The sequence below is a fragment of the Eurosta solidaginis genome, chromosome 1 (genome assembly GCF_040869045.1).
Source record: "Eurosta solidaginis isolate ZX-2024a chromosome 1, ASM4086904v1, whole genome shotgun sequence".
Taxonomy (NCBI): Eukaryota; Metazoa; Arthropoda; class Insecta; order Diptera; family Tephritidae; genus Eurosta; species Eurosta solidaginis.
Genome location: NC_090319.1, coordinates 377,444,528 through 377,470,632, shown reverse-complemented (window position 1 = coordinate 377,470,632; position 26,105 = coordinate 377,444,528). Strand labels below are relative to the sequence as shown.

The 26,105-nt window shown below is 36.6% G+C and overlaps 3 protein-coding genes across 13 annotated transcripts in view; 2 read left to right on the top strand and 1 right to left on the bottom strand.

The window, feature by feature from the left end:
* The first annotated feature begins 887 nt into the window (after positions 1-887).
* LOC137245197 (leucine-rich melanocyte differentiation-associated protein) lies at positions 888-4,098 on the top strand. The gene is given in 6 exon segments (XM_067775492.1): positions 888-1,110; positions 1,220-1,456; positions 1,523-1,656; positions 1,658-1,666; positions 3,534-3,754; positions 3,916-4,098. Coding segments are annotated over 6 exon segments (729 nt in total). The 5' UTR covers positions 888-1,068; the 3' UTR covers positions 4,002-4,098.
* A 6,885-nt stretch (positions 4,099-10,983) lies between these two features.
* LOC137238324 (aldehyde dehydrogenase, mitochondrial) lies at positions 10,984-19,237 on the top strand. The gene is made up of 6 exons (XM_067763171.1): positions 10,984-11,321; positions 15,734-15,838; positions 15,957-16,057; positions 16,136-16,707; positions 16,775-17,124; positions 18,750-19,237. Exons 1-6 carry the CDS (start codon positions 11,286-11,288, stop codon positions 19,041-19,043), a joined length of 1,458 nt encoding a protein of 485 aa, XP_067619272.1. The 5' UTR covers positions 10,984-11,285; the 3' UTR covers positions 19,044-19,237.
* LOC137238325 (uncharacterized) overlaps positions 19,087-26,105 on the bottom strand; it is a 68,062-nt gene continuing 61,043 nt past the window's right edge. For all 11 annotated transcript variants that reach the window (XM_067763175.1, XM_067763172.1, XM_067763177.1 and 8 more), the window contains 5 exons: positions 25,120-25,389; positions 24,883-25,053; positions 23,645-23,786; positions 21,597-21,752; positions 19,087-21,536 (listed from right to left, as the gene is read on the bottom strand). In XM_067763175.1, coding sequence (XP_067619276.1) covers positions 21,104-21,536; positions 21,597-21,752; positions 23,645-23,786; positions 24,883-25,053; positions 25,120-25,389 — 1,172 coding nt within the window. In that variant the 3' untranslated portion in view covers positions 19,087-21,103. The remainder of the gene's footprint in view (positions 21,537-21,596; positions 21,753-23,644; positions 23,787-24,882; positions 25,054-25,119; positions 25,390-26,105) is intronic.

The window sequence follows — 26,105 nt, the reverse complement described above, 5'->3', positions numbered from 1 at the left end:
AGTTTTTTTTTCAGGGTCGACTCCCAGTACCGAACTTCTTGCCCAGTTTCAGGGAGCTTCTCCTGCAAAAAAAGACAAGAATAGTATGAGTAGGCATCCAACTTATGGTCCTAAAGCTCCATGAAGCTCAGTAGTTGGTTAACGGTCGCCAACCAAAGTAGCAGCCCTTTGAGCGTATTTCCATCCAGCTACGTACCAATCTTGTTGTGAGTACGCAGTTTGTGTATTAACTCAAACTTGTGGAAAACGATGTGATTGGATCCGGAAGAACATAATTAAAGGCACGATCAATATACAAGAATGCCACGAGAGTGTGTTCCGTGACTGCGAGCGACCTATAAATGACAGCAACCAAGACGTGTAGAACAATTTCGGTTTATATGCCTCTTCAATGTTATGGGGGCTGACCAACCAAACCAGTGTACATATTGAAATACGGAAGCGTAAATATGGCTGGATAGGCCACACATTACGAAAGCCATACGATGACGTTACACATGCTGCCTTAACCTGGAATCCTCAAGGGCAACGATGCAGGGGCAGACCAAAGATGACTTGGAGGAGAACGGTTCTTGGCAAATCGTTTAACGAATTAAGGCAAATAGCACGAAATAGAGATAATTGGAAAACTTTTGTTGAATCCTTAAGCTCCTAATGGAGTATGGAATAATAATAATAATAATAATAATAATGCCTCTTCTATACATACAAGAATTTTTAAAGTTTTTAGAAAAAAAGAAGATAGGCTAAGAAACCACCTTCTATAAACAAGATGCTTTTTGCGACATCTATACTTCAAATTTTTAGTCTTATCGCAATTGTGATCACTGATCATACATGAACTTGACTCATAAAGAAGTGGAAAACAAGATCAGTACTAAACCAAATCTGAAAGAGAGAAGAAGAACCCAAGAGAATCTGTTAACGATAATAAGTATTTGTGTGGCTTCGTATTCACTTACAAAATAAAATAATTTGAAATAAACAATTACACATGTGTTTTCATAATAAATAGTATTTAAAATAAATAAATTTAACTAAAACAAAATAGAACTGCCTTACATTGCAATGTGGCACCCAAAAATTCGCTACAATGCTAAACATAAAGAGGTGAGTGAGTGAGTACGGTTATCAGGTTTACACTTGTAATCCCGTAGATTACAACAACGAACAATGTTCAGCATTTGTTTACTTATCACACCTGCCTTCTTCCCCACAGCTGATCTTAGCCCACTGCCATTATATGTCATTGCCAACGGAAATTGTTGATGCATTTGGTGAATGCACTGAATATTTGGATTGCAGTCATAATCGGCTGGTTAATTTAACTTTTTTGTATGAATTTACAAATTTAAAATATTTAATTTTGGACAATAATCATCTGCATGAGGCACATTTTAATCAATTGCAGAGGACTCTACCAAAGGCTACAGTACTTATGCTGAATCGTAATGAAGTATGTTTTATGAATCAAAAGATTAAAATTAAAATTTGATAAATTATTTTCTTTTTTTGCTGAAAGCTTATGGATCTGCGTAAAACAATGAAATTTTTAGTCGACATTTTCCCCAATCTGGAATATCTTAGTCTTCACGGCAATCCCATTTGTCCTGATAAATTGGAATTGCAGCCATTTTGTGAATATGTTGATTATGAATTATTACCGGTAAATAAACATATTTGAATTTATTGAAAGAACGGTTGAATTATAAATTTCACAAAATCTCACAATCCCACAAAATTATTACATCCAAGCAAATTAGATATCTTCAACCATCTAAATTTAAAAATTGAAAATTTTCTTTTATTCAAAAAAAACTAGGCATTCGAATATACGAACTTTTTTTAGCATTCGTTTCCGAATGAAAATGGTTTTCTTAAAAAAATGTTGGAACAAATTTATATTTTAGCTAGCATTTTCCGACAAACCAAATATTTCTATTCCTTTTTCTCTTTTTGAATAAAATTTCTTCAATAATTTTTTTTAACTAAGAAAAATTTTAAAGTTCAAAGAAATAAAAAATAACAAATAAAAAATTATTCATAATATTTATTTTTTTTTTAAATCAACCAAAAACGTAAAAAAAAACATATTTTATTCAATAAATATTTTTTACGAATCTTTCGAAAGTATTGAGAATTTAAAAAAATTTAAATATATATTTTTTTTTCTTTGAACAAATTTTCTTTAGAATTCGCACCAGGATGAAAATGGTTTTCTTAAAAAAATGTTAGAACAAATTTATATTTTTTTTTCTTTTTTAAAGAAATTCTTACAATTTTTTTATTAATTTAAAATTTAGAAAATCCTTGAATGTAAACAAAGTATTTCTGTATAACAAATTTTGATCTGAGAATTAAGGCCATGTTTCACAAAAATTAAAAAATAAAAATCGAAATAAGAAACCAAAAAAAATTCGAAAATTTTCGAACCAATTTTTTTTGTTAAAAACTATGAGTTGTTTAAAATTGAATTATATTTTTTTAATTGAGAAAATAATTTTGTTTTCTTAATTGATAATTTTTTTTTTTTTTAATTTTGTCAAAAATTGAGATTTTGACAAATATTTCCAAATATTAAAAAAAATTTTTTTGTTAAAAAATGTGTAGCACAATTTCATAATAATCCTAAAAACCGTTATTTGTGTTAGTATCTGGCATATTAAAATACCTCCATTAATCTTTTTCATTAATTAAATATCTTGAATCGAAAAATTCTAAAAATTATTAATTTTTTTTAAACCAATAAATTTTTTTTTTTTTAATTCAAAAAATTTAATAAAATGTTTCTATAAAATAAATAGATCTAGATTATAATACATAATTTTGTTTTCTTAATTTATAATTTTTTTTTTTTTTTTTTTTGAATTTTGTCAAAAATTTGGATTTTGACAAATATTTCTAAATATTAAAAAAAAAAATGTTAAAAAATGTGTAGCACAATTTCATAATAATCCTAAAAACCGTTATTTGTGTTAGTATCTGGCATATCAAAATACCTCCATTGCTCTTTTGCATAAATTAAATATCTTGAATAGAAAAATTCTAAAAATTATAAATTTTTTTTAAACCATTCAATTTTTTTTTAATTCAAAAAAATTTAATAAAATAATTTTGTTTTCTTAATTTATAATTTTTTTTTTTTTTTTTTTTTTTTTTGTATTTTGTCAAAAATTTGGATTTTGACAAATATTTCCAAATATTAAAAGAAAAAATTGTTAAAAAATGTGTCGCACAATTTCATAATAATCCTAAAAAACCATTTGTGTTAGTATCTGGCATATCAAAATACCTCCATTGCTCCTTTTCATAAATTAAATATCTTGAATCGAAAAATTCTAAAAATTATAAATTTTTTTTAAACCAATCAATTTTTTTTTTAATTTAAAAAAAATCTAATAAAATGTTTCTATAAAATAAATAGATCTAGATTTTAATAAATGTTTACAATCTCAATGAACGTGTTTCTGAAAAATGAAAAACAAAAAATTAATTACATTTTCTTTTCTCAATTTACATTTTTTTCTTTGTAGATCACAGATTTCCTGCGCTTTAAAGAACTTAAAATTTCTCGATCATTATGATCTGGAACATAATTACTACAATCAAAAGGTGAACTCAACACCACCTCACGAACACCAAAGTATACCTAAAATGATTTTTTCGTTCAGATCCATAAATAATCTGTCGAAGCATAGCACCAAAGAATTGCATTCGGAGGATCCAAGACTTAAACAGCGCCAAATAAATTTTGGTAAAACATTTTACTCAGTTTTTCAATATTTATTTTAACCTAAAGCACTGGTTTTTATACCGGGCTTGTTGAAGCGTTAGTTGATGTTTTCTACTAACGATGAACAAGCCACTATTATATACTTATAAAATATTCTAAACTTTTATATAAATTTTTTTAAGGAAAACTATTCAAATGGCAAATGTCTGGCCCAATTCAAACCGATGAATCTGAGGGAGATTGCAATGTTATCGACAAAGATTTATAATGATTAATAATAGAGTGTGCCTTAACCAGGGTCAGCTTCAAAATCTGCGTACATTCAATACATATTCCATAACAATAAAAGAATTTAAAAAAAACAACGGCAGAGCTGTTTTATTAGAAAAACCATTAATATTTTCTTCCAAAGAAAAACTTGCTTTGTAAGAAAGTCAAACCCATTGCTGGAAATAAATGGAAAACTTGTTTGTAATATTTTTGAACTTCAGAATAAATTTATAAACATTTCTTCTATATGTCACCCTGTGCCTTCTAGCGAAAGCTTTGCTATGAATCAGCAAAGACATAAACCAATAACCACTAGGCACAAAATTTTCAGTATAGAGGCCAAAAAGATTAGTCTGAATACAGTCCATATCGCTCAGTGGAGATTATTAAATTTATAACTGTCACTGTAACTATGTATTTTCGGAACGATTGGAAATTACTCTTTTTGTAAAATTTTATATCTAAAAATAATGCTGGCCGCCGTGGTGTTGTGGTAACGTGATCCGCCTACCACATCGAAAATGGGTCGCGAGCAAAGCAGCATTCAAAATTAAAAAAAAAAAATTAATAAATGTAAGGCGAGACAACCTCCGAAGAGATCTAAGGCCGAACTTCTCTTCCAATTTACGTCGTGCTCCTCTTGATTTTCCCTACAAATTGGCCGGACGGGACCTACATGTTTTATGCCGACTCCGAACGGCATCTGCAAGGCAGATGAGTTTTCTCTGAGAGCTTTTCATGGCAGAAATACACCCGGTGCGCTTGCCAAACACTGCCGAGGGGCGACTCCGCTTAGAAAAATGTTCTTCTAATTGAAAAACCTTATTTCTAAAATGTTGATGTTGCTTTGCCCGGGGTGGTACCCAGGGCATAACGTGTGGTAGGCGGAGCGTGCTACCATCACACCACGGTGGCATTCAAAATTTAGGAAATATTTTTTTAAATCAGTAAAAAATAGTTCTAAAAGGGTTCGCCCCTCGCCAGTAGTCGCAAACACTCCGAGTGTATTTCTGCCATGAAAATCTTTATATAAAAAAATTATATATCTCTCAGTTGACGTTTGGATTCGGTATGAAATATAGAGGTCGGGTTGTTGTTGTTGTGATAACTCTGCTTCGCCCCATTCACGTTTCCCCCAAGATCTTTGGGTGACTGACAGTCAGTAGCGTAACACCATCGACGTGAGCATACAATATATGCGCCATTTTTTCATTCCACGTCGTAAGAAGTCCGTCTCGCCAACTCGTAGGACAATTTTAAATGAAGCGCGACGCACATTGGGAGACACGCCGCAGTTTCTCATTTACAAATTTAAAAAAAATACCGTGCTGATGCAAATTACATAGGCCAATAAATTAAAGACTCAGAAATGAGCCTACATTTTTCTGAAAGCCATACCAAAGACTGAATATAAATCCGCTGACAGCTATTCGAGACATTTATACCTGAGAGTTCCAAAAACACGTTTTCTGCTTAATCATTTCCGTTATGTTAAGGTCGATGTATTCGACATTTTTAATTTTTTATTGAAGAACATTGATGTTGGAACACTGATGCTTTTATCGATATTGCATCCTTACCTGCGACTAAGCTTGGAAAAATTTCAGACCATCATACTTTTTTCCGGGTAATATCCCTGCAAAAAATGCGATTATTCTAGGGTGAATCCGGGATGGGTCACAAAAGAGTATGCGACTATAAACAGTTTTAATCTCTTTGTATGAGTTGAAGTGATATTTTTATTTGAGTATATCGTATGGAGAGATCTACTGTGACTGTTTGTCGCTGTCGGGCTGGTCCTTTTTATAGCTCTTTCCTCATCTCTTTTATATCCTCATGGGTACTATTAGAAAAGTAGTCTTTAAAGCGCTACGGGCGTTGTTAGCACTATCAATATCAGGCAAGATCCCTTTCTATACGTACGGGCATTCTTAGCGGTATTATTATTTTCAAATTCTAGTACAATATTTTTATACTCAGTTGAGCAGAGCTCACAGAGTATATTAAGTTTGATTGGATAACGGTTGGTTGTACATATATAAAGGAATCGAGATAGATATAGACTTCCATATATCAAAATAATCAGGATCGAAAAAAAATTTGATTGAGCCATGTCCGTCCGTCCGTCCGTCCGTCCGTTAACACGATAACTTGAGTAAATTTTGAGGTATCTTGATGAAATTTGGTATGTAGGTTCCTGAGCACTCATCTCAGGTCGCTATTTAAAATGAACGATATCGGACTATAACCACGCCCACTTTTTCGATATCGAAAATTTCGAAAAACCGAAAAAGTGCGATAACTCATTACAAAAGACAGATAAAGTGACGAAACTTGGTAGATGGGTTGACGTTATGACGCAGAATAGAAAATTGGTAAGATTTTGGACAATGGGCGTGGCCCCGCCCACTTTTACAAGAAGGTAATTTAAAAGTTTTGCAAGCTGTAATTTGGCAGTCGTTGAAGATATCATGATGAAATTTGGCAGGAACGTTACTACTATTACTCTATATGTGCTAAATAAAAATTAGCAAAATTGGATTAAGAACACGCCCACTTTTTAAAAAAAAATTTTTTAAAATTCAAATTTTAACAAAAAATTTAATATCTTTACTGTATATAAGTAAATTAAGTCAAAATTCAACTCCAGTAATGATATGATGCAACAAAATACAAAAATAAAAGAAAATTTCAAAATGGGCGTGGCTCCGCCCATTTTCATTTAGTTTGTCTAGAATACTTTTATTGCCATAAGTCGAACAAAAATTTACCAATCCTTCTCAAATTTGGTAGGAGCATAGATTCTATGACGGTAACTGTTCTCTGTGAAAATGGGCGAAATCGGTGGAAGCCACGCCCAGTTTTTATACACAGTCCAACGTCTGTCCTTCCGCTCGGCTATATCTTTACTAAACTTAGCCCACGTACTTACCTAAGCTCACTTTTTCTTGGTATAAAAAATGGGCGAAATCTGACCATAACCACGCCCACTTTATCGATATCGAAAATTACGAAAAATGAAAAAAATGCCATAATTCTATACCAAATACGAAAAAAGGGATGAAACATGGTAACTGGATTGGTTTATTGACGCAAAATATAACTTTGGAAAAATCTTTGTAAAATGGGTGTGACACCTACCATATTAAGTAGAAGAAAATGAAAAAGTTCTACAAGGCGAAATCAACAGCCCTTGGAATCTTGGCAGGAATACTGTTAGTGGTATTGCATATATAAATAAATTAGCAGTACCCGACAGATGATTTTCTGGATCACCTGGTCCACATTTTGGTCGATATCACGAGAACGCCTTCACATATACATCTAAGGGCCACTCGCTTTTAAAACCCTCATTAATACCTTTAATTTGATATCCATATCGTACAAAAACATACCAGAGTCACCCCTGTCCCACCCTAATGGCGATATCTCGAAAAGGCGTCCACCTATAGAACTAATGCCCCCTCTCTCTTAAAATGCTCAGTAACACCTTTCGTTTGATACCCATATCGTACAAACATTCTAGAGTAACCCCTGGCCCACCCTAATGGCGATATCTCGAAAAGGCGTCCACCTATAGACCTAGTGTCCACTCCCTCTTAAAATGCTCAGTAACACCTTTCGTTTGATACCCATATCGTACAAACATTCTAGAGTCACCCCTGGCCCACCCTAATGGCAATATCTCGAAAAGGCGTCCACCTATAGACCTAATGCCCACTCCCTCTTAAAATGCTCAGTAACAGCTTTCGTTTGATACCCATATCGTACAAACATTCTAGAGTCACACCTGGCCCACCCTAATGGCGATATTTCGAAAAGGCGTCCACCTATAGAACTAAGGATTACTCCCTTTTAAAATACTCATTACCACCTTTCATTTGATACCCATATCGTACAAACACATTCTAGAGTCACCCTGGCCCACCCTAATGGCGATATCTCGAAAAGGCGTCCACCTATAGACCTAATGTCCACTCCCTCTTAAAATGCTCAGTAACACCTTTCGTTTGATACCCATATCGTACAAACATTCTAGAGTCACCCCTGGCCCACCCTAATGGCGATATCTCGAAAAGGCGTCCACCTATAGACCTAATGTCCACTCCCTCTTAAAATGCTCAGTAACACCTTTCGTTTGATACCCATATCGTACAAACATTCTAGAGTCACCCCTGTCCCACCCTAATGGCGATATCTCGAAAAGGCGTCCACCTATAGACCTAATGCCCACTCCCTCTTAAAATGCTCAGTAACACCTTTCGTTTGATACCCATATCGTACAAACATTCTAGAGTCACACCTGGCCCACCCTAATGGCGATATCTCGAAAAGGCGTCCACCTATAGAACTAAGGATTACTCCCTTTTAAAATACTCATTACCACCTTTCATTTGATACCCTTATCGTACAAACACATTTTGGAGTCACCCTGGCCCACCCTAATGGCGATATCTCGAAAAGGCGTCCACCTATAGACCTAATGCCCACTCCCTCTTAAAATGCTCAATAACACCTTTCGTTTGATACCCATACCGTACAAACATTCTAGAGTCACCCTTGGTCCAGCTTTATGGCGATATCTCGAAAAGGCGTCCACCTATAGAACTAAGGATTACTCCCTTTTAAAATACTCATTACCACCTTTCATTTGATACCCATATCGTACAAACACATTCTAGAGTCACCCTGGCCCACCCTAATGGCGATATCTCGAAAAGGCGTCCACCTATAGACCTAATGCCCACTCCCTCTTAAAATGCTCAGTAACACCTTTCGTTTGATACCCATATCGTACAAACATTCTAGAGTCACCCTTGGTCCACCTTTATGGCGATATCTCGAAAAGGCGTCCACCTATAGAACTAAGGATTACTCCCTTTTAAAATACTCCTTACCACCTTTCATTTGATACCCATATCGTACAAACACATTCTAGAGTCACCCCTGGCCCACCCTAATGGCGATATCTCGAAAAGGCGTACACCTATAGACCTAATGCCCACTCCCTCTTAAAATGCTCAGTAACACCTTTCGTTTGATACCCATATCGTACAAACATTCTAGAGTCACCCCTGGCCCACCCTAATGGCGATATCTCGAAAGGGCGTCCACCTATACACCTAATGCCCACTCCCTCTTAAAATGCTCAGTAACACCTTTCGTTTGATGCACATATCGTACAAACACATTCTAGAGTCACCCCTGGCCCACCCTAATGACGATATCTCGAAAAGGCGTCCACCTATAGACCTCATGCCCACTCCCTCTTAAAATGCTCAGTAACACCTTTCGTTTGATACCCATACCGTACAAACATTCTAGAGTCACCCCTGGCCCACCCTAATGGCGATATCTCGAAAAGGCGTCCACCTATAGACCTAATGCCCACTCCCTCTTAAAATGCTCAGTAACACCTTTCATTTGATTCCCATATCGTACAAACACATTCTAGAGACACCCCTGGTCCACCTTTATGGCGATATCTCGAAACGGCGTCCACCTATGGAACTAAGGATCACTCCTTTTCAAAATACTCATTAACAGCTTTCATTTGATACCCATATCGTACAAACACATTATAGAATCACCCCTGGTCCACCTTAATGGGGACATCTCGAAAAGGCGTCCACCGATAGACCTAAGGCCCACTCCCTCTTAAAATGCTCAGTAACACCTTTCATTTGATACCCATATCGTACAAACAAATTCTAGAGTCAGCCCTGGTCTACCTTTATGGCGATATCCCTAAATGGCGTTCATCCATAGAACTATGGCCTACTCTCTCTTAAAATACTCTTTAATACCTTTCATTTGATACACATGTTATACAACCACATTCCAGGGTTACCCCAGATTGATTTTCCTTATTTTGTCTCCATAGCTCTCAACTGAGTATGTTATGTTCGGTTACACCCGAACTTAGCCTTCCTTACTTGTTAATTTGGTTATTGTATTGGTATTGCAGAAAAATAAAAATTGAACAAGTACAAACGATAATGGAACATATGGTCACGGGGTGCCTGAACTATGTTTCAATTCGAAGTCATACCATCTCAGATTTTTTGCGGATTCCTGTTTTGTGAGCTTTAATAAGCTTGGAAATAAAATTACACGAAAATTTCCAGAGCGCTTTTAGAGAATCATCATGTGACATCATTGCATGTACTCTTGACGACATACACTGTTATCTGTAGGTCTTGGCGGGCACATAAACCTTACGTACTTAGACTCTCCAATATACAAATGTCATCGAAATCCTAGAAAGTATATTGAAAATTGACCGTAGTTCATGTTGTATAACTTTTTTCTAGTCCATCTTGGGTACGTGTTTATACATAGGATTATTGAAGGGAGTACACAGTCAATTTGCTTCCAACAAGAAACGAATTTCAAAGAAATATTGAGGTTTTACTGTCGTTTTCTACGATTTCATATAAAGACACAAAAAAGCAAAAATTAATACTTCCAAACTAAACATTGTATATATAAATTTACATTTGTTCCCCGTGTGGTACTTGTATTCTATGTTCGGTATAGGGCTACGTATTTTTTTTAATAATTAATTTCAATTCCATTTATTTTTTATTTTTTTTATTTTACTAATTTTGTTGCCGTTTTTTATTGTTTCTTAAAATAGGCCATTAAAATTTCAAAGTGTCTAACCCCAAATCGGACTGTGGGGGATGAACTATATCCCTATGTAGACCAACCGTTGACCACCCTCTTTAGAGATTACTCGCACGATTTTTGTCAACTTTAAAGCTTTTTCTGACGTCTTACAAATACGCACTCGTGTGCACACATTCATACTCACATATATGCAAGTTTTTTCACACATACTTCCAAAGATACCTATACAAATGTGTATAAAATTGGAATTTAATATGTATGCATGACAGCGTCTTTGGTCTTATCAACTTCAAAGTGATTCAAAAGCAAACTCGTATAAACAAAATCGACTCTTTCCACTAATAGTAATACAATAAATACTAAATACTAATACTAAGATACTAAAAAAATAAACACACATGCCGGTTGTCATCATATGTCAATGGTGAACGCAATATATAACTTTTTGTTTTTGTTGAGATTTAGTAAAATTATAAAAAGCTCCACCAACTAAATGAGAGAACTCAGTTGCTCAAGAAGCACAGCCAACAACATTGTTGTCGAATAGCCGGTGACCGCAAAGTGAATTATTAGTGCTAAATTTATTACTTATTAGTTGAGTATTTTTTGTTAACAATATAAATTGTGTGTGTTATTTCACTAAAAGAAAATGGCAAATCCAAATCAAGCACCCAAATATACGAAGGTATGTAAATGTGATTTTTCCAAGGAAGGCATTCTATCGATTTGCACATCTTGTAAATACATATTTTGTGATAATACAAAACGAAGTAAATTCTTTCTTGACAATTGGGAAAAATAAAGTTTGAACATTTGTTGCTTAAACTCGTTACTTGACGAAAACATGGTGATAAGGAAAGCGGACGGGCACTGAGTTTCTAGCATTGTGGATAAGACAAGTGCATAGTACAGGTCTACAAGTAGGATATGTAGCAGCGCACACATACACAGCCACGCTCACCTGATAAAATGCTTGTTCTTGTTCGTTTTTTGTCTGGATGCTATTTGGCACTGTTGTACTTCTTAGGTCCGTGTAGTAGCTGCTAACGAAAACTGTGTAAAATTTGTATTGCAAAATTACAAAGAAATATCCTTATTTACTTTCAAATGAGCACTTAATTACATCTCTCTTTAAAATCCATATGTTTTGGACAATTTTAATTAACAAATTTTGATACTTTATTACCGGGCACGATTGCTAAGACACGACCAAAACCGTCGAGGGGGTATTAATAGACGCGTTTTTGCCTCGCTTCCAATAATTCGAATACTTTTTCGCCTTTGAACTATAGATAACACGAAAAAAGGCGTCTTCTTATTTCTCTTTCCACATTTTTGGACGGGTTATTGCAGTCGACCTCGGTTTCAAAATGTTTTTCGCGGAGAACTTTTGAACGGGTAGAAAAATTTAGCACTCGTGTTTCTATTCTTAATGCTGCTATAACTACGCGTCCTCAGATACCCCAATTCAAGACTTCTGTAAAATATAGGTGCAATACATTTTCATACTAAATTCGTAAATAAAAATTTATCATCACGGCAACCCATATCTGATATTCCGCTCCATTTTTTGTTTCCCTGTGTCGCTTTCCACGACAATAACCCCGGTAATTTTGACACTTCCTTCAGTGTCAAACGCATGTTCCACTGAGTTCCACACTAGTTTGACACTGACCGAAGTGTCAAACGGCAGTGTGTTAGAAAGAGAAAGGAATTGTTTCCTTCTCATACATATCATACTTGTAAACCTGTACTATGGACAAGTGTGATATCTTATCCGTTAACTGCCTGACAGGATGTTCAATTTGGCTACTTTTTCGCATTTTGGCAGCGTTTTGTTCAGTATGTGTTCAATATGGCCGCATATAAGGCCAGCTATCTTCAGCGGTTGATAGAAAGAGATACAGAATGAGAAATGATGAGTCAAATTCAAATCAGGTGATCCATTCTATTTGTAATTTTGACGTCTATGCAGAAGTTATCACACTTGTTTTATCCACAATGGTTTCTAGGGCTCGGCGAGTTGCTTTATTCTGTCTTTCTTTATTTGTCAAATTTTGGTTTTCTTTTTTTATGCAGAACTTTTTGTTGGTTTTGTACCTACACAAATATTTATATGTAACTTTAATTGAAATTTCTAATAATTCACAATAATTTTTCAATAAATAAAACAAATTTTTGGAAAGAATTAAAAAAAAATGCTAAATTGTTCCTTACAAAGCGGCGACTCTTTGTAAATATGATACGCAACTCCAAAATAGTAGTTGCCGATAATCAGCAACAAAAATTTGTGTGTGTAAACGTCGACTTAGTTTTCAATACATTTCAGAATATTTTGATATTAAGGGAGTTCAGAATTTTGTTGGTTTTGTGTATTTGACGGTGGAATCGTTGCTATTGAAAATATAAGCTACGGATCATGGCTCAATTATTTGGCTCATGTCATCAGCGGGTTTTATTTTTTTCATTTCACTGGAGTCGGGATTGTCAAAAGGTGATGGCAAACGTAAAATGTAACCAACAAAATGACAATTATTTACTGCAGTGGAGGTAAATTTTTTATAAAAAAAATAGTTTCACATTACTTTAAATTATTTTTCTAGTCAATGCATCTAATTTAGCACATTATTATCCCAGAACACAGAAGAATGGAAAAGTTTTACATTTTCTCTTCATTCCATTCACCTAACACTAACAGAGAGATTTTGACAATCTGAACAAAGGTATATTGTTGTTGTAGAGATGAATCTAGTAATTAGACGCATAAGTATGTAAGTCTCATGAACATATGTTTTGGGAGCATATTGTAGCGAATTTACTGAAATTCCGCTTCTTCCAAACCTTCAAACTGTTGAATAAATAACTCCAATGCAAAATGGCCTTTATTAAATTTCTTCACAATAACACTACTATTGCTCGACAGATGGAAATAAATCAAAATGATTGTCGCGCCTCTACTGTTGCTGCCTTTTATATTAAGATATCTGCATGTGTTTGTGCGTTGCTTCTCCGCTGCGTGTAGACATAATGATTGATCTATTGATGTGCATACAAGTCACTGCTTAGCATCGCTTAAAGATGACAGTACCACTTAGTGTTGCTAATATTCGTAACAATATTATATCGAAAAACCTTGCCTTGACGAATATCGCGTTGAGATGACCGTTCACATCATTCTGAATCAAACTTAGTGTGATATCTTATCTGTCAACTGCCTGACAGGATGTTCAATATGGGTACTTTTAAGCGTTTTGACAGGGTGTTCAATATGGCGGCGCATAGGGCCGGCTATCTTCAGCGGGTGATAGAAAGAGATACAAAATGAGACAGCGATAGTCAATTACAAATCAGGTGATCCAATCACTTTGGAATTTTGACGTCTATGCAGAAGATATCACACTTATTTAGATTCACAATGGTCCAAAACTTTGTACGACAATACTTAACGGTGAAGTTTCTTTCACACAACAAAACCAACATCGTTACTTTGAACTTAGCTTCCCTTCTCATGGCCATTGTAACAGACGTCTGATGGCTTTGTTATCCATTTGCATTGCCCATTCAATAATTCTTCATGAACGGTGGCGATGTTAGCCTTTGCCTTCACAGTCAAAAGCCGAAGTAGTCAGCAAACCTTCTAGTTTATTGACTAGAATTTTCTGAGGTGATATTTATACTAGCTAGTGTTTGAATAGTTCATTGACTAGATTTTTTTTGGGGTTATTCATACAATCATTGACAAGGATTTTGTCTGTCGAGCACTATGAAATTTGCGAACACTCTGCCGGCGATTTGCAATGCATACTTCAGTTAATGAGCCTACATTTCGTACAAATCAACGGGCACATAAACACAAATATGAGCACATAACACCTCACCTTTCCGTCTGCAAATTAAAGAAATCATTAGGAGGACCAAGCCTTTCTACTCAATAGGCCCAGACGGAATAGCAATGCCGTTGCTAAAACCTTGGAAATATGAACATCAACTACCTAACGCATGTTTTTTACTTGTCGGTTAAGCCTTTGTCATTCTAGAATAATGAAGAATGGCTAGTAGAAACCCGTTGGAAACTGTTATGCTTTTAAAAACAAATATTCGGTTAGACGGCCATCAGCATTGCTTCCGTAACATGCACATCACAACCACCGTGCTAAATGCCATTAACACCAAGATTATTTGCGGACGGAACCACCCAAATCTTCATCCTAGGACGGTGCTCAAGGCACTTAACCTTTCAAAAGCTTTTGACACAGTTATGCACCGCGAAACATCTTTTTAGCACTACGATGAGATGCGGCACTTCCAACTTAGCCGGTTGATCCAGATAAACATAAGGAGGCCCTAAGCCTAATCCATACTGAGTCGGTAAATACCTTCGCTAGCTCGCTAATTCTGCTTTCAATATACTCTTGAATAAACTAATGTAAGTATGCCAATTAGTATGACGCTGATGCATATACTGATTCGTATCGCATCTGGTAGGATTCTGGTGTTTGTCAACAGGTATGATGCTGGTGCAGAGACTGACAATTGATATTTCGTAGGACATCGCCAGTTTTTAATCCGCAAAAAAGAAAGAACTCTAACTAGTCGGAATTTTTGGCAAGCTAGTATACAACTAGTTTGGTTTGACTGCAGGGAGTGCATAAACCAGCCGTGCAACTGTACAATCTCTTACAAAAGTCACATATTCCGAATCCATTCCCGCTAGTCTTAGTCCTCAAAACGTTTGCGTGGTTGAGATCAATAAAACAGAGTTTAACTCTGGCTTGTTACCTAGATGAATAATTGGCAGTTGTTTTTACGTGGCGGGTCTCAACCTCAGCTCACAACACGGGAACGAGATTTGGTGTTGTAGTAGGCAGACAGTGGATATGTAATGAGCCTCCTAGCAGGCTGGGTTAAAAGAAAATTTGACGTTACCCTTTTTGAATTGTCAGTGGAATAATTCTATAATTTAATCAATGTCAACCCCATACTTAAAAAATGATTCACTGCAACTTACAAGGAAGCTTGCATTATCTCGTCTTGCAGCAGTTCAGTGAACTAATATTTTGTAAATTTTTCAATAAAGTCAATATTTATTATTTACAGCTTTTTATCAATAATGAGTTCGTCGACGCTGTGTCTGGCAAACAATTTCCAACCATTAATCCTGCAACTGGCAAAGTGATTGTCGAAGTTGCTGAGGGCGATAAGGTAATTATGTGGATGGCCTATAAATTGAGTCAATTAAAACAATTTATTAATTAGTCATGGACTGCTTTATATATGCAAGTATTAGCTTATAATTAATTATATTAAACATCACTTACAGGCTGATGTGGATTTGGCCGTGGCCGCTGCAAAGAAAGCATTCCACAAAGAATCCGAATGGCGCACAATGGGCCCACAAAAACGCACAGATCTGATAAACAAGTAAGAGGAGCATGCAAAACAAATATTGTAATCTCTTCACCACAAACTAACTTCTCAACATTTTTTCCAACCTCAAAGACTTTGCAGTCTCATGGAACGTGATACAAATTTGATGGCTAGCATTGAGACGCAAGACAATGGCAAACCATTTGCGGATGCTCTAGTTGATGTGGACTACTCAATTTCGACATTGAAATACTACGCCGGCTGGACCGATAAGTATTTCGGTGATACCATACCTGTTGATGGATTCATCGCAATGACACGCAAAGAGCCTGTTGGTGTTGTTGGCCAAATTATACCATGGAATTACCCACTGCTTATGTTGGCATGGAAATGGGGTCCGGCACTCGCAGCTGGTTGTACAATTGTTATGAAACCCGCCGAGCAAACGCCACTTACTGCCCTACACATGGCTGCTCTATCGAAGGAAGCTGGTTTTCCGGCGGGTGTTATAAACATCATAACGGGTTATGGTCCAACTGCAGGTGCAGCGATTTCAAGTCATCGCGATATACAGAAAGTTGCTTTTACCGGCTCTGTGGAAATTGGACGCATCATAATGCAGGCAGCAGCGCAATCTAATCTGAAGCGTGTTTCGCTCGAACTGGGTGGCAAAAGTCCGTTGGTGGTATTTGATGATGCTGATCGTAAGTAGACGCTTTGTCCACATAACATGTTTTTAGTTGATTTACCTCATCTGTCTCTCTCTCATAGTTGATTTAGCTGTTAATGTTACACATGAAGCAATTTTCGCAAATCATGGCCAGAACTGTTGCGCCGGCAGTCGTACTTATGTCCATGAGAAAATCTACGATAAGTTTATCGCAAAAGCTGTCGCTGCAGCAAAAGCACGCAAAGTTGGCAATCCATTTGATGAGTCTGTTAAACAGGGTCCTCAAGTCAATGAGGAAATGATGCAAAAAGTTTTGGGTTATATTGAAAGTGGCAAGCAACAGGGAGCTAAATTGCAGTGCGGCGGCAAGCGTGTCGGCAATGTGGGCTACTTCATTGAGCCGACTGTATTTTCCGATGTGACTGATGACATGAAAATCGCTCAGGAAGAGGTAAGAACTCACGTGATTCTCACAATATCTTATATTGATTCCGATGCGGGCTCGATAAATCTTTTCTCTGTCCTATTTTTGAAAGGTTTTGACAGGAGTATATGGAAGCAAATGATTCACTATATTTCTGTACACCTGCCAAGTGCCTTATTAGGAAAACCGCTCCCGAGGCCAGATTTATATCCGATTTCCCACATACGCAACACCCCATTTAGCCTTCCGGAAGGGTTTCTGCGATTACATGACCGCTTTTAATAAGGTGAGTCAAGGTTGGGTGGAATCTGCCACTAGGTAGGGAAAGTTCACTTTGACAGCTTGAAAAAACAGTAGCGTTTCACTCTCAGATCCTCCCAGCATAAGTGGTCAGATTGCGGGAGTATATGCCTTGTCATCTTGCACCTTCAAAAAAAAAAACATTCCAGATTCATACCACTTGGGCTTCTACTTTACTATTCCGTAACAAACCATCAACCACCTGGAATACACTAGCGCTAGTGAGACAAATGAACACAACTTCTGGCCACAAGGATATCGATATACTGCAAGAGATGTTGTGCGCCAGGCATTTATTAAGTTTTCACTAAGTTCCCTTCTTTATGGGGCCATCGGATCTCTATATTATCTAAAGTCCACAACGACCGACCATTCCTTGGAATGCAGTGAGGTATGCCCTATGCGTCCGTAAGATGAGAATATTCCAGGACCTGTATTCTTGATCGCAACCAGCCTCTGATTTGGAGACACTTGAATTTTCTGTTAACCTGCCCACCTTACGGAAAATCCTCTAAGCATTGTTGTATGAACTCCTCGAGCCCCAAACAAATGATTCGTTTCGCAGAACTCTATATTTTGGCAGTTCTAGTCAGGCGTTTCCCTAACTAAGGGAGGGACCCTAGCTCTTTTCATGATATTCCCTTATAGCAGCACAAGGCTGCTGAAGCTTTACTTATCCTAAAACCATTTTCCTGAACAGGTGTCTGTCCATCAAAACTCAGAAATTTAACCCAATTACACAATAACAGCGGTACTCCCTCAATCAAGGGAAACTTGGAAGCAATGATCTTATATCTCTTTTTAAAAATACCTAGTCCTGTTTTATAGAGTTCTCAAATAGTCATGTGGCATGACAGCATGACGCTGTGGCCTAGTGACCTGCACAACGACGCGTATTGGGTCCAAGAGTCTGTCTCTGACCGGGATTGCCAAATAATCTCTGTAAGCATTAGCGGTAGCGGATCTGGAAAAGTTCGGAGGAACTCGGGCTCCTTCGGAAAGTCCCATCATTCCACCATCCCCCGGCCGACCATCCACCATCTGCCATTAGCCACCCACTATTCGAGTTTTTCATCCCAAAGATGGTTTAGACACCTGGCAATTGCTCGCCGACTCACCGATTGTACTTTTCGCATGCGTCAACATACTCACCCGTTCATTAATTTCACTAGTAGTTTTTTCCATCGCCGTTCAATAACTCTATCGGCGGCGCTCTCTGCTTAACTTGGTAAAGAACAGGAGGTATGACTCTTTGTTAGTGACTAGTTATTCACATCCAACAGCCCACAATTTTTTTTAATTAGACTTCACAGTTTTTTTCATGGTTCCCTCACTATTCTTTTCTCTTACAGATTTTTGGTCCTGTCATGTCGATTTTCAAATTCAGCGATATCGATGAGATTATCGACCGTGCCAATAATGTTGAATATGGCTTGGCTGCCGGCATCATCACCAATGACATTAACAAAGCAATGAAATATGCCAACAACGTGAATGCCGGCTCTATTTGGATCAATTGCTATGATGCAATACTACCACAGACACCCTTCGGTGGTTTTAAACTATCTGGCATGGGACGTGAATTGGGTAAAGATGGTCTGGATAATTATCTAGAAACCAAAACGATTACCATGAAACTGGTTTGAGAGTGTATTCGAAAGGAGTTGCAAAATAATATGAGCACACGAATTTACAATGTACATACATACATATATTCCGTATATTTAGTGTTATCAATGTCGTGAAATACACGCACATAGTGAGTAAAAGTTATTAAAAAATATTCTTATAAAAATTAATAAAATAAATAAATATTTTTTCACTAAAACAAAAAAAAAAACTTATAAAATTAAAAACTGGGAGGAAGTACATGTGAATTTTACAGGAGGGATGTACACACGCTAATGTTGCTCGTCTTGGAGTAAGTAAGAGCTAGATTTGGCAGTTTCCCGCTACGAATGACGTTTTTTGTTAATGTGACATTTCAATCGCATTGACTTACATTAGTGACTGTGACTGAACAGTTGGGCAAGACCAATATTATATAGAATATATTAGAGATCACATTCACACTAAGTCTGATTTTACTTTAAACAAAGTAGCGTGATATGTGACTGTGACTTTTCAATAACAGCAATTTGTGACTGTGACAATATGACTTAAAGCGTGGTTCAGTATTACATTAAGAGTTCTTTTATATCATGCAATTTTTAGAGTGAACTGAGTTCGTTTTTCATCACTGGCTGCGACTGAGTAGTGAGCGAAGAGTAATCAAAACCTTAGTTCGCAATCACGTCATTTATATTAGGCAAACAATACAAAATGTGTTTAATAATTTGGGAAAAATGAGAGAAGAGTCGTTACCTAGTAAATCACGCTTAGTCCGCTATTTAACAGGTATATATTAGCTTCAATTGTATGTATGCTTACTTGTAACTCTCTAGGCTAGGCGCGCAAAGGAGAGTTAGACCCATCTAGCGGCAATTATTGAAGTTAAATAACTCGCTACAAAACGAGTTGTGCTTAATAGCGGAGACACGAACCTCTGTGCTACGGTGTTATCAAATTCAAATATCTACGTGGATTGTAGATAATAAACTATATTTATATTATACGAGCCGTACCCGTGCGCATCTTACGCAAGCAATCTAAAAGTATCTTAACAAATATCAATGGAAATCAGCTGTTCTATCAATCAATTTAAACTTACAGTTTGCGCTGCCATCTGGCGTATCAGAGCAACTGCCGGTAATTCAGTGCAAATATTCACAATAGCGCCATACTACAAATAGATTTCTTTGTGTGTTCACAATCGTTTATTTTTAGCAAATTATTTCAATAAAATATAGCTAAACAAAATCACTACGACCAAAATTGCGCAAGGCTCGCTAATAGTCGAATCTCCATTTTACAACCAAAACTTTATTTATAGATTTTGATTCCAAATAAGAGCGGGTCCCTTTTTCGCTCTACATAAAAACAGCAATTAGAAATAATATATATCGATGGGTGAGCGCACACTTGGCATAAGTGACAAATTTCAAGGTGTTCAGGAGAGCATATTTTGTCTTTTAGAGGCGATTGATATTTAGGCGAACAGATATTTCCAATGGCTTCTGAGCCGTCATTATTGATAACTCAATTACCAAAAATGCACACTAGGTAGGCATGATGCTGAAGTTTCAGAAAGTGCAGTTAAATCAGTTTTGGTCAAATAGGACTTAGCACAAGCTCACCCATCGATATGATATTACACAGTTTTGAATTGATGTCTGCCGTGAAATGAGCGAAAGGGATGTCGCAGTACAAATCACGGGTTCATTGCTTCACATTATCGAGGTTGTTTATTCCTGTAACGTGAACTGTGATTACTTTTATTGGTAAGTACGACAACAAGACTCAAAGCCCGCCACAGTCAGTCAGTAAGGTTAATACCTTTGAAGCTGTCACAGTGATTTAAATTGATCTTGCAGTCACTGCCACAAAAACACATGATTATTTGCTAGCTCTAATAGGAGTGTGCGTGTGTATGAGTATGAGTATATGTTGAGCTACAATTGTGAAAGTACAGTTGTGCACAATCCGAGAAAATAATATTCCTGAGATGCAAACTTCTAATCACCTATTTCTTCCTTCTTTTGCAATCATCTTCTAAGTATTTAATAAAAGCCTCCATTTGTCCAAAACTTAAACTTAACTAATCACACTAAACTACCCGCTGTTGCTGCGTTTGCCCATATTGCACTTGTCCTGCTCGTTGATGTCTGCCCGTATCAATTAACGGCATTGCTATTTCACTCAAATTCGACTTGGCACTTTGAAAATCATCCTCCGATTTATTACGTTCGCTGGTACGTGGCAGTAAAAGTGTGGGTGATTGTGCGTTATCTAATAGTACGTCAGTAAATTCAGCTTCCGGCCTACTTAAGCGTCGCGCCAATTTGTTATCGTACATTGATTGCACATCAACTAATTGGAAATCGATGGCAAAGAAGTAACGCAAAACCATCAGCAGTAACGCCAATAGCCACATTACGAAAGCGAACAAGTAGGAGAAACGGAAGAGATTTAAGTAAACATCATGCTTGAATTCGTGTTGACGTATGTAGGGACGTAGCAAGGAGATGGCTTCACCGCAGCTAAAATGGAAAAATTATATTTCAAAATTGCTATAAAAGCACTAAGCGTCATAAGCTTACGTAATTGCATCCGGTTTGGTTAGATTTTCGCGCATTCCATTGCAGAGATTCTTCAAGTAAGTGCTGGCCAAAACCGTATAGATGAGTGTGCTCAATGTCATTAGAGTAAAAACAATTATCGATGGAATAACAATGCGCCACGGTTTCGGAAGTCCCCTGAAAATAACAGAAATGTATTTTTCATTGAAATATTGAGATAGTTCACAGGATCTCAGAAAATAAGATTCTTGGCCTAAGTATGATATGTGGTAACAGGCTCTGGATTAGCCTAAGGTCAACCTACACGAAATGCCCCCTGCTGTGACGGATCTAAAGAGAACAATTCGATAAAAGCGGGTTTAAGCGATTATGCCGTGTAGATGGATTGGTGGTGACTGCATGAATGTATCAAAACACACACACAGAATGACTGGCTATTTCTTATACGATGATCTGATGGTGGTTTCGATAACTCAGTAAGTAGGAATGAAACCCTGCTAAATGGCTGCGGGTAGATTGGTAGTGTAGGTGCAATGAAGGATTCTCCAGGAGATGGTTAAGTCGGACCATAACACTGATAGCCACTGTGCGTGACACGACTAGAAGAGACAATTAGACGTTGGAAGCATTTAGGTCAAATCACCTCCGGGATGCTACTCACAATGAGAGTATTTCTTAAATTGGCGGAGGGGCATCGAAACCAACAAGCAAAGCTGGCTATGTCTGCAGGAATTGGATTAAGCTAAGTGGGATGGTATCGGAGAGCTCCTCAGGCACACTTGTACAGCTTGCGGGGATGCCATTGGAAAAACAGGTAGCTAGAACGAACAAGGGCTTATGAACCTATTCTCAAAAATCAAGGAGTGAACTGGTGACTCCTAGTATGCAAGCTCGGTGTGATAGGTGATTCTAGAGCTGTAGGGCAGCCTTAATTCATAGCAGGGAGTAGTAAACAGCATCAAACCTTTAGCGAAATTGTACCAGTCCTGTACAGAAGCAGGAAATTGGAGTTCTGTACAGAAGCAGGATAGGCGGAGCTTTCTTAAGGAAAGGATGGCTATGGGTGACATTTGCAAACTCTGTGGTTTATATGAATGCAATGACGGAGTTTCCTGAAGCTAATCCCTGCTTAGAGTATATGGAATAGTATCAAGGGTTCCGGCTGGTTACAAGCGCCGAGGAACGAACAACGCAAGTTTTCAGGAAGTTAATCGTTTTTATTGGGTGAGTTTGGAAGGGAGCAAGGCTGAAAACCTTGGATAGGAGTGGGCTCTTTCTACGACGAGAGACTTGTGTACGGTTACCTGCTGAACCTGAAGTATTGCAATCCCAACTTTTCCTGCTCATAAATGATGAGTTGAGAGGTGTGTTGGTCGGCATCAACAAGTGAAATGCAGATTTTTATTCATGCGGAATCACACGGTCCTCTCGCAGATAGAACGGATGTCATCGCATATAGTCTTAAGGGTTGGTCCTCAAAATTTTCAAAATCTGATGCAAGGTGGACATGACTGCTTGCTTCAGACGATGACAGTTAAAAGGCCCATTAAGGACCATAAATATGGAAGTTGTTCCCACCGAATAGTGACAGTAAAAAGCTAGTGACTTACCGTTTACGACGGGGTCTGTTTGCACTGATGGTCAGCTTTCAGTTTAGGAAGAGAGACTTTAGCAAATATTGGCAACATAAATTAAGTCTAAAAGGCGCAAAAAATTTTTAAATTGGAGTCATTTCACTTTCAGTTATTATAAAGCTCTTCCTTAACCCTTGTGCTACTACTGGGACAATGGCTCCCACCATTGTTCAAAATGATATTTTTTATTGAAGAAAGCTTCTTTGTGGATTATTATCTCACATTTTAAAAACAGATGTTAGAAAACTATTGGGGAGGGGTCCATGATATATGCGGATATGAAAGTTTATTTTAATTAATTTAGAAAATATTTAAAACCTAGGCGTCTTCACTAATTACAACAACGAAAACATTTAGAATAAACCATTTCCGATCAAGTTCTTTACCAATGATTATGTAGTAAAGAATTGATATCCACGCCTCGTTTATACTCACCAATATTTTTGTACGCCTGATTGAAATATTAAACACATTGCTGTCCAAATTATTGCAAAAATTTCCGACAAAAATGGAAAACTATAAATGAATTGAACGGCAGCGCTTTGGTGCCAACGAGTTTTGTGTACATCCAACATCACTGCAACAAAACAAAACATCTACTAAAAATTTTCAAAATACATAATAGACAACAAACATTGGCGTAATCAGCAAAAATTTATGTAAATATTCGGAATTGGTTAATATGAATATTTACTTCCCCTCAAACATTGCCGAAGCACTCTTAATTTAGGAATCCAATATGAGCACGAAATATGTAGAAAATATGAGCCTTCTAAATATGGTCATATAGGACTCTTTTATGACTCCGATATGATGAAAACCATGGCTTAACTATATGGTTGGCTCATCTCTACAGCAGCAACATACCTTTGTTCAGATTGTCAAAATCTACGTGTTGGTGTTAGGCGTTGGTGTTAAGGAATGGAATGAAAACATAAAACTTAGCAGTTTTTGTGTGTTGTAAGAAAATGTTGTCAATATGTTGGTTTTATCTTGAGTTTGCCATATCCTTTTGACAATCCCTACCCCAGTCAAATGAAAAAAGGAAAATCAGCTGATGAGATTAGCCAACCATGATGAAAAGTATGAGCAATATGCCAAGAGCAAGGCGAATCCATACCACGTGGTGGAAATGAAAAACAATATCTAAGCTTACTGCGAAATGTTCACGATACAATGAAATGATCCTGAAACAGTCCTCGGACAGATCTGAAGACAATTACTACATGATCGTGAAATAATATCTAAATTAACCCGGAATGGTCCAAGATGATCACAAATCAATACGGAATTATTTCCAAATATTTTCAAACTAAACTCAAATAGTAAATACACTCAAAAGTAATTTCGGAATGATTCCGAAAACTAGAAAAATAATTGCGAAATTGTGCTGAGACTATCCCCAAATAGCCACGCAATTATGCCGAATACCTTCTCAAATAATACCAAACGGATCCAACAATTATCTCGAAAATACACCGCACAAGCGCAATTTTCGCAAAGTTCAGAACTTCGGGCGCATTTCTACTCTTGCCCTTTTTTTCACCCACTTCGCCTGTGTATCACCAGAACTGAAGAATTGAATAATCCAAACGCAAACGTTAACCGAATAACCAGAAACCCGCGAATTATCACCCCCCCCCAAAAGTAAACTCATATCCATAAATACGTACTTGTTGCTAAAAATGTTCGATCGTGTGTCATGTTAAATTTCACTACTGGCACTTCAGTGGTCGTCTCTTCGTCGGCTACCTCGTCCTCTTGTGGTTTGTGTATATCTTCATCAGGACGTACGAATTGGAAAATATGATAGGTTTTGCGTACTCTGGGCTGACTTGTGGTAACTGTAAATTAAAAATGCAATTTTGCAATTTAGGTTTTAATTAAAAAATTCTGCTTTTGTATTTTACCATTATCATCTAGTGGTATTGACGTGGTCTCATCACCATTATACGCGTCATCACTTAAGAAAGCATCCGCATATGTTGCATTTAATAATGTGTCCAAATCGTGACAGAAAATCTCTTTGGAATGTTCGTCCATTTGACGAAAGTCTCGCTTACGGAATGCCAACTTTGCACCCAATATGCCATGATAAAAATCTCCTGAGATAATATGTATGGTAACACTCCAAACGATTGATGTTAAGGCTAGGACTACCATAAGACCAATGACGATATCTGTGGAAGAGAACAAACTTTAATAAATACAAAGTTATGTGTTTGGTATGTATGTATGTGTGCACTCTTCTATATCCCAGCCAGCATTTTTTGAAATTTTTGATCATAAAATATTCAAATATCATACCCCAAGATGATTAAAAACGTTCAAATTTAAAAGTATTTTCTATTCGAAAATTAATGTATCGTCGGGAGAAAAATGTACCATAAATGTGATTATTCTTGAATAATGATTTCTGATTCATGTTTCGAAATGCTTTTTATTCATATTTGTTATCATTGTAAAATTGAACTTTAATTGGTTTAGAGTAATATTTGACTGCTTTTCATAGTAATTTTCTGATCATATTCGTGAACATATTTCAATCTTTTTTGTTGAGATTTTTGAATCATTTTTGAATACGATTATCATGATTTATTCTTCATATCTCATACAAAATAAGATACTACATGATCATGATGTAATAACGACAAGGTGGTATATGTAGTGACAGCTCATTTTGGAAACTCCCATATTAAACGAAGGATGAGAAAAAGGGGAAGTAAAGAAAGGGCCGTTTTGTGAAATAGTATTAAATCTAGTAGTTTTTTTAGCAAAGCACGAAACTAATATTTTTTAATTTGTTTATTAAAGAAGTGAATATAGGCCAAAGCGACTGCCGCGGTAAATAGGTAATGTGTCTTTTTCTTATAATTAATTTTTTGTATCCAGTTCA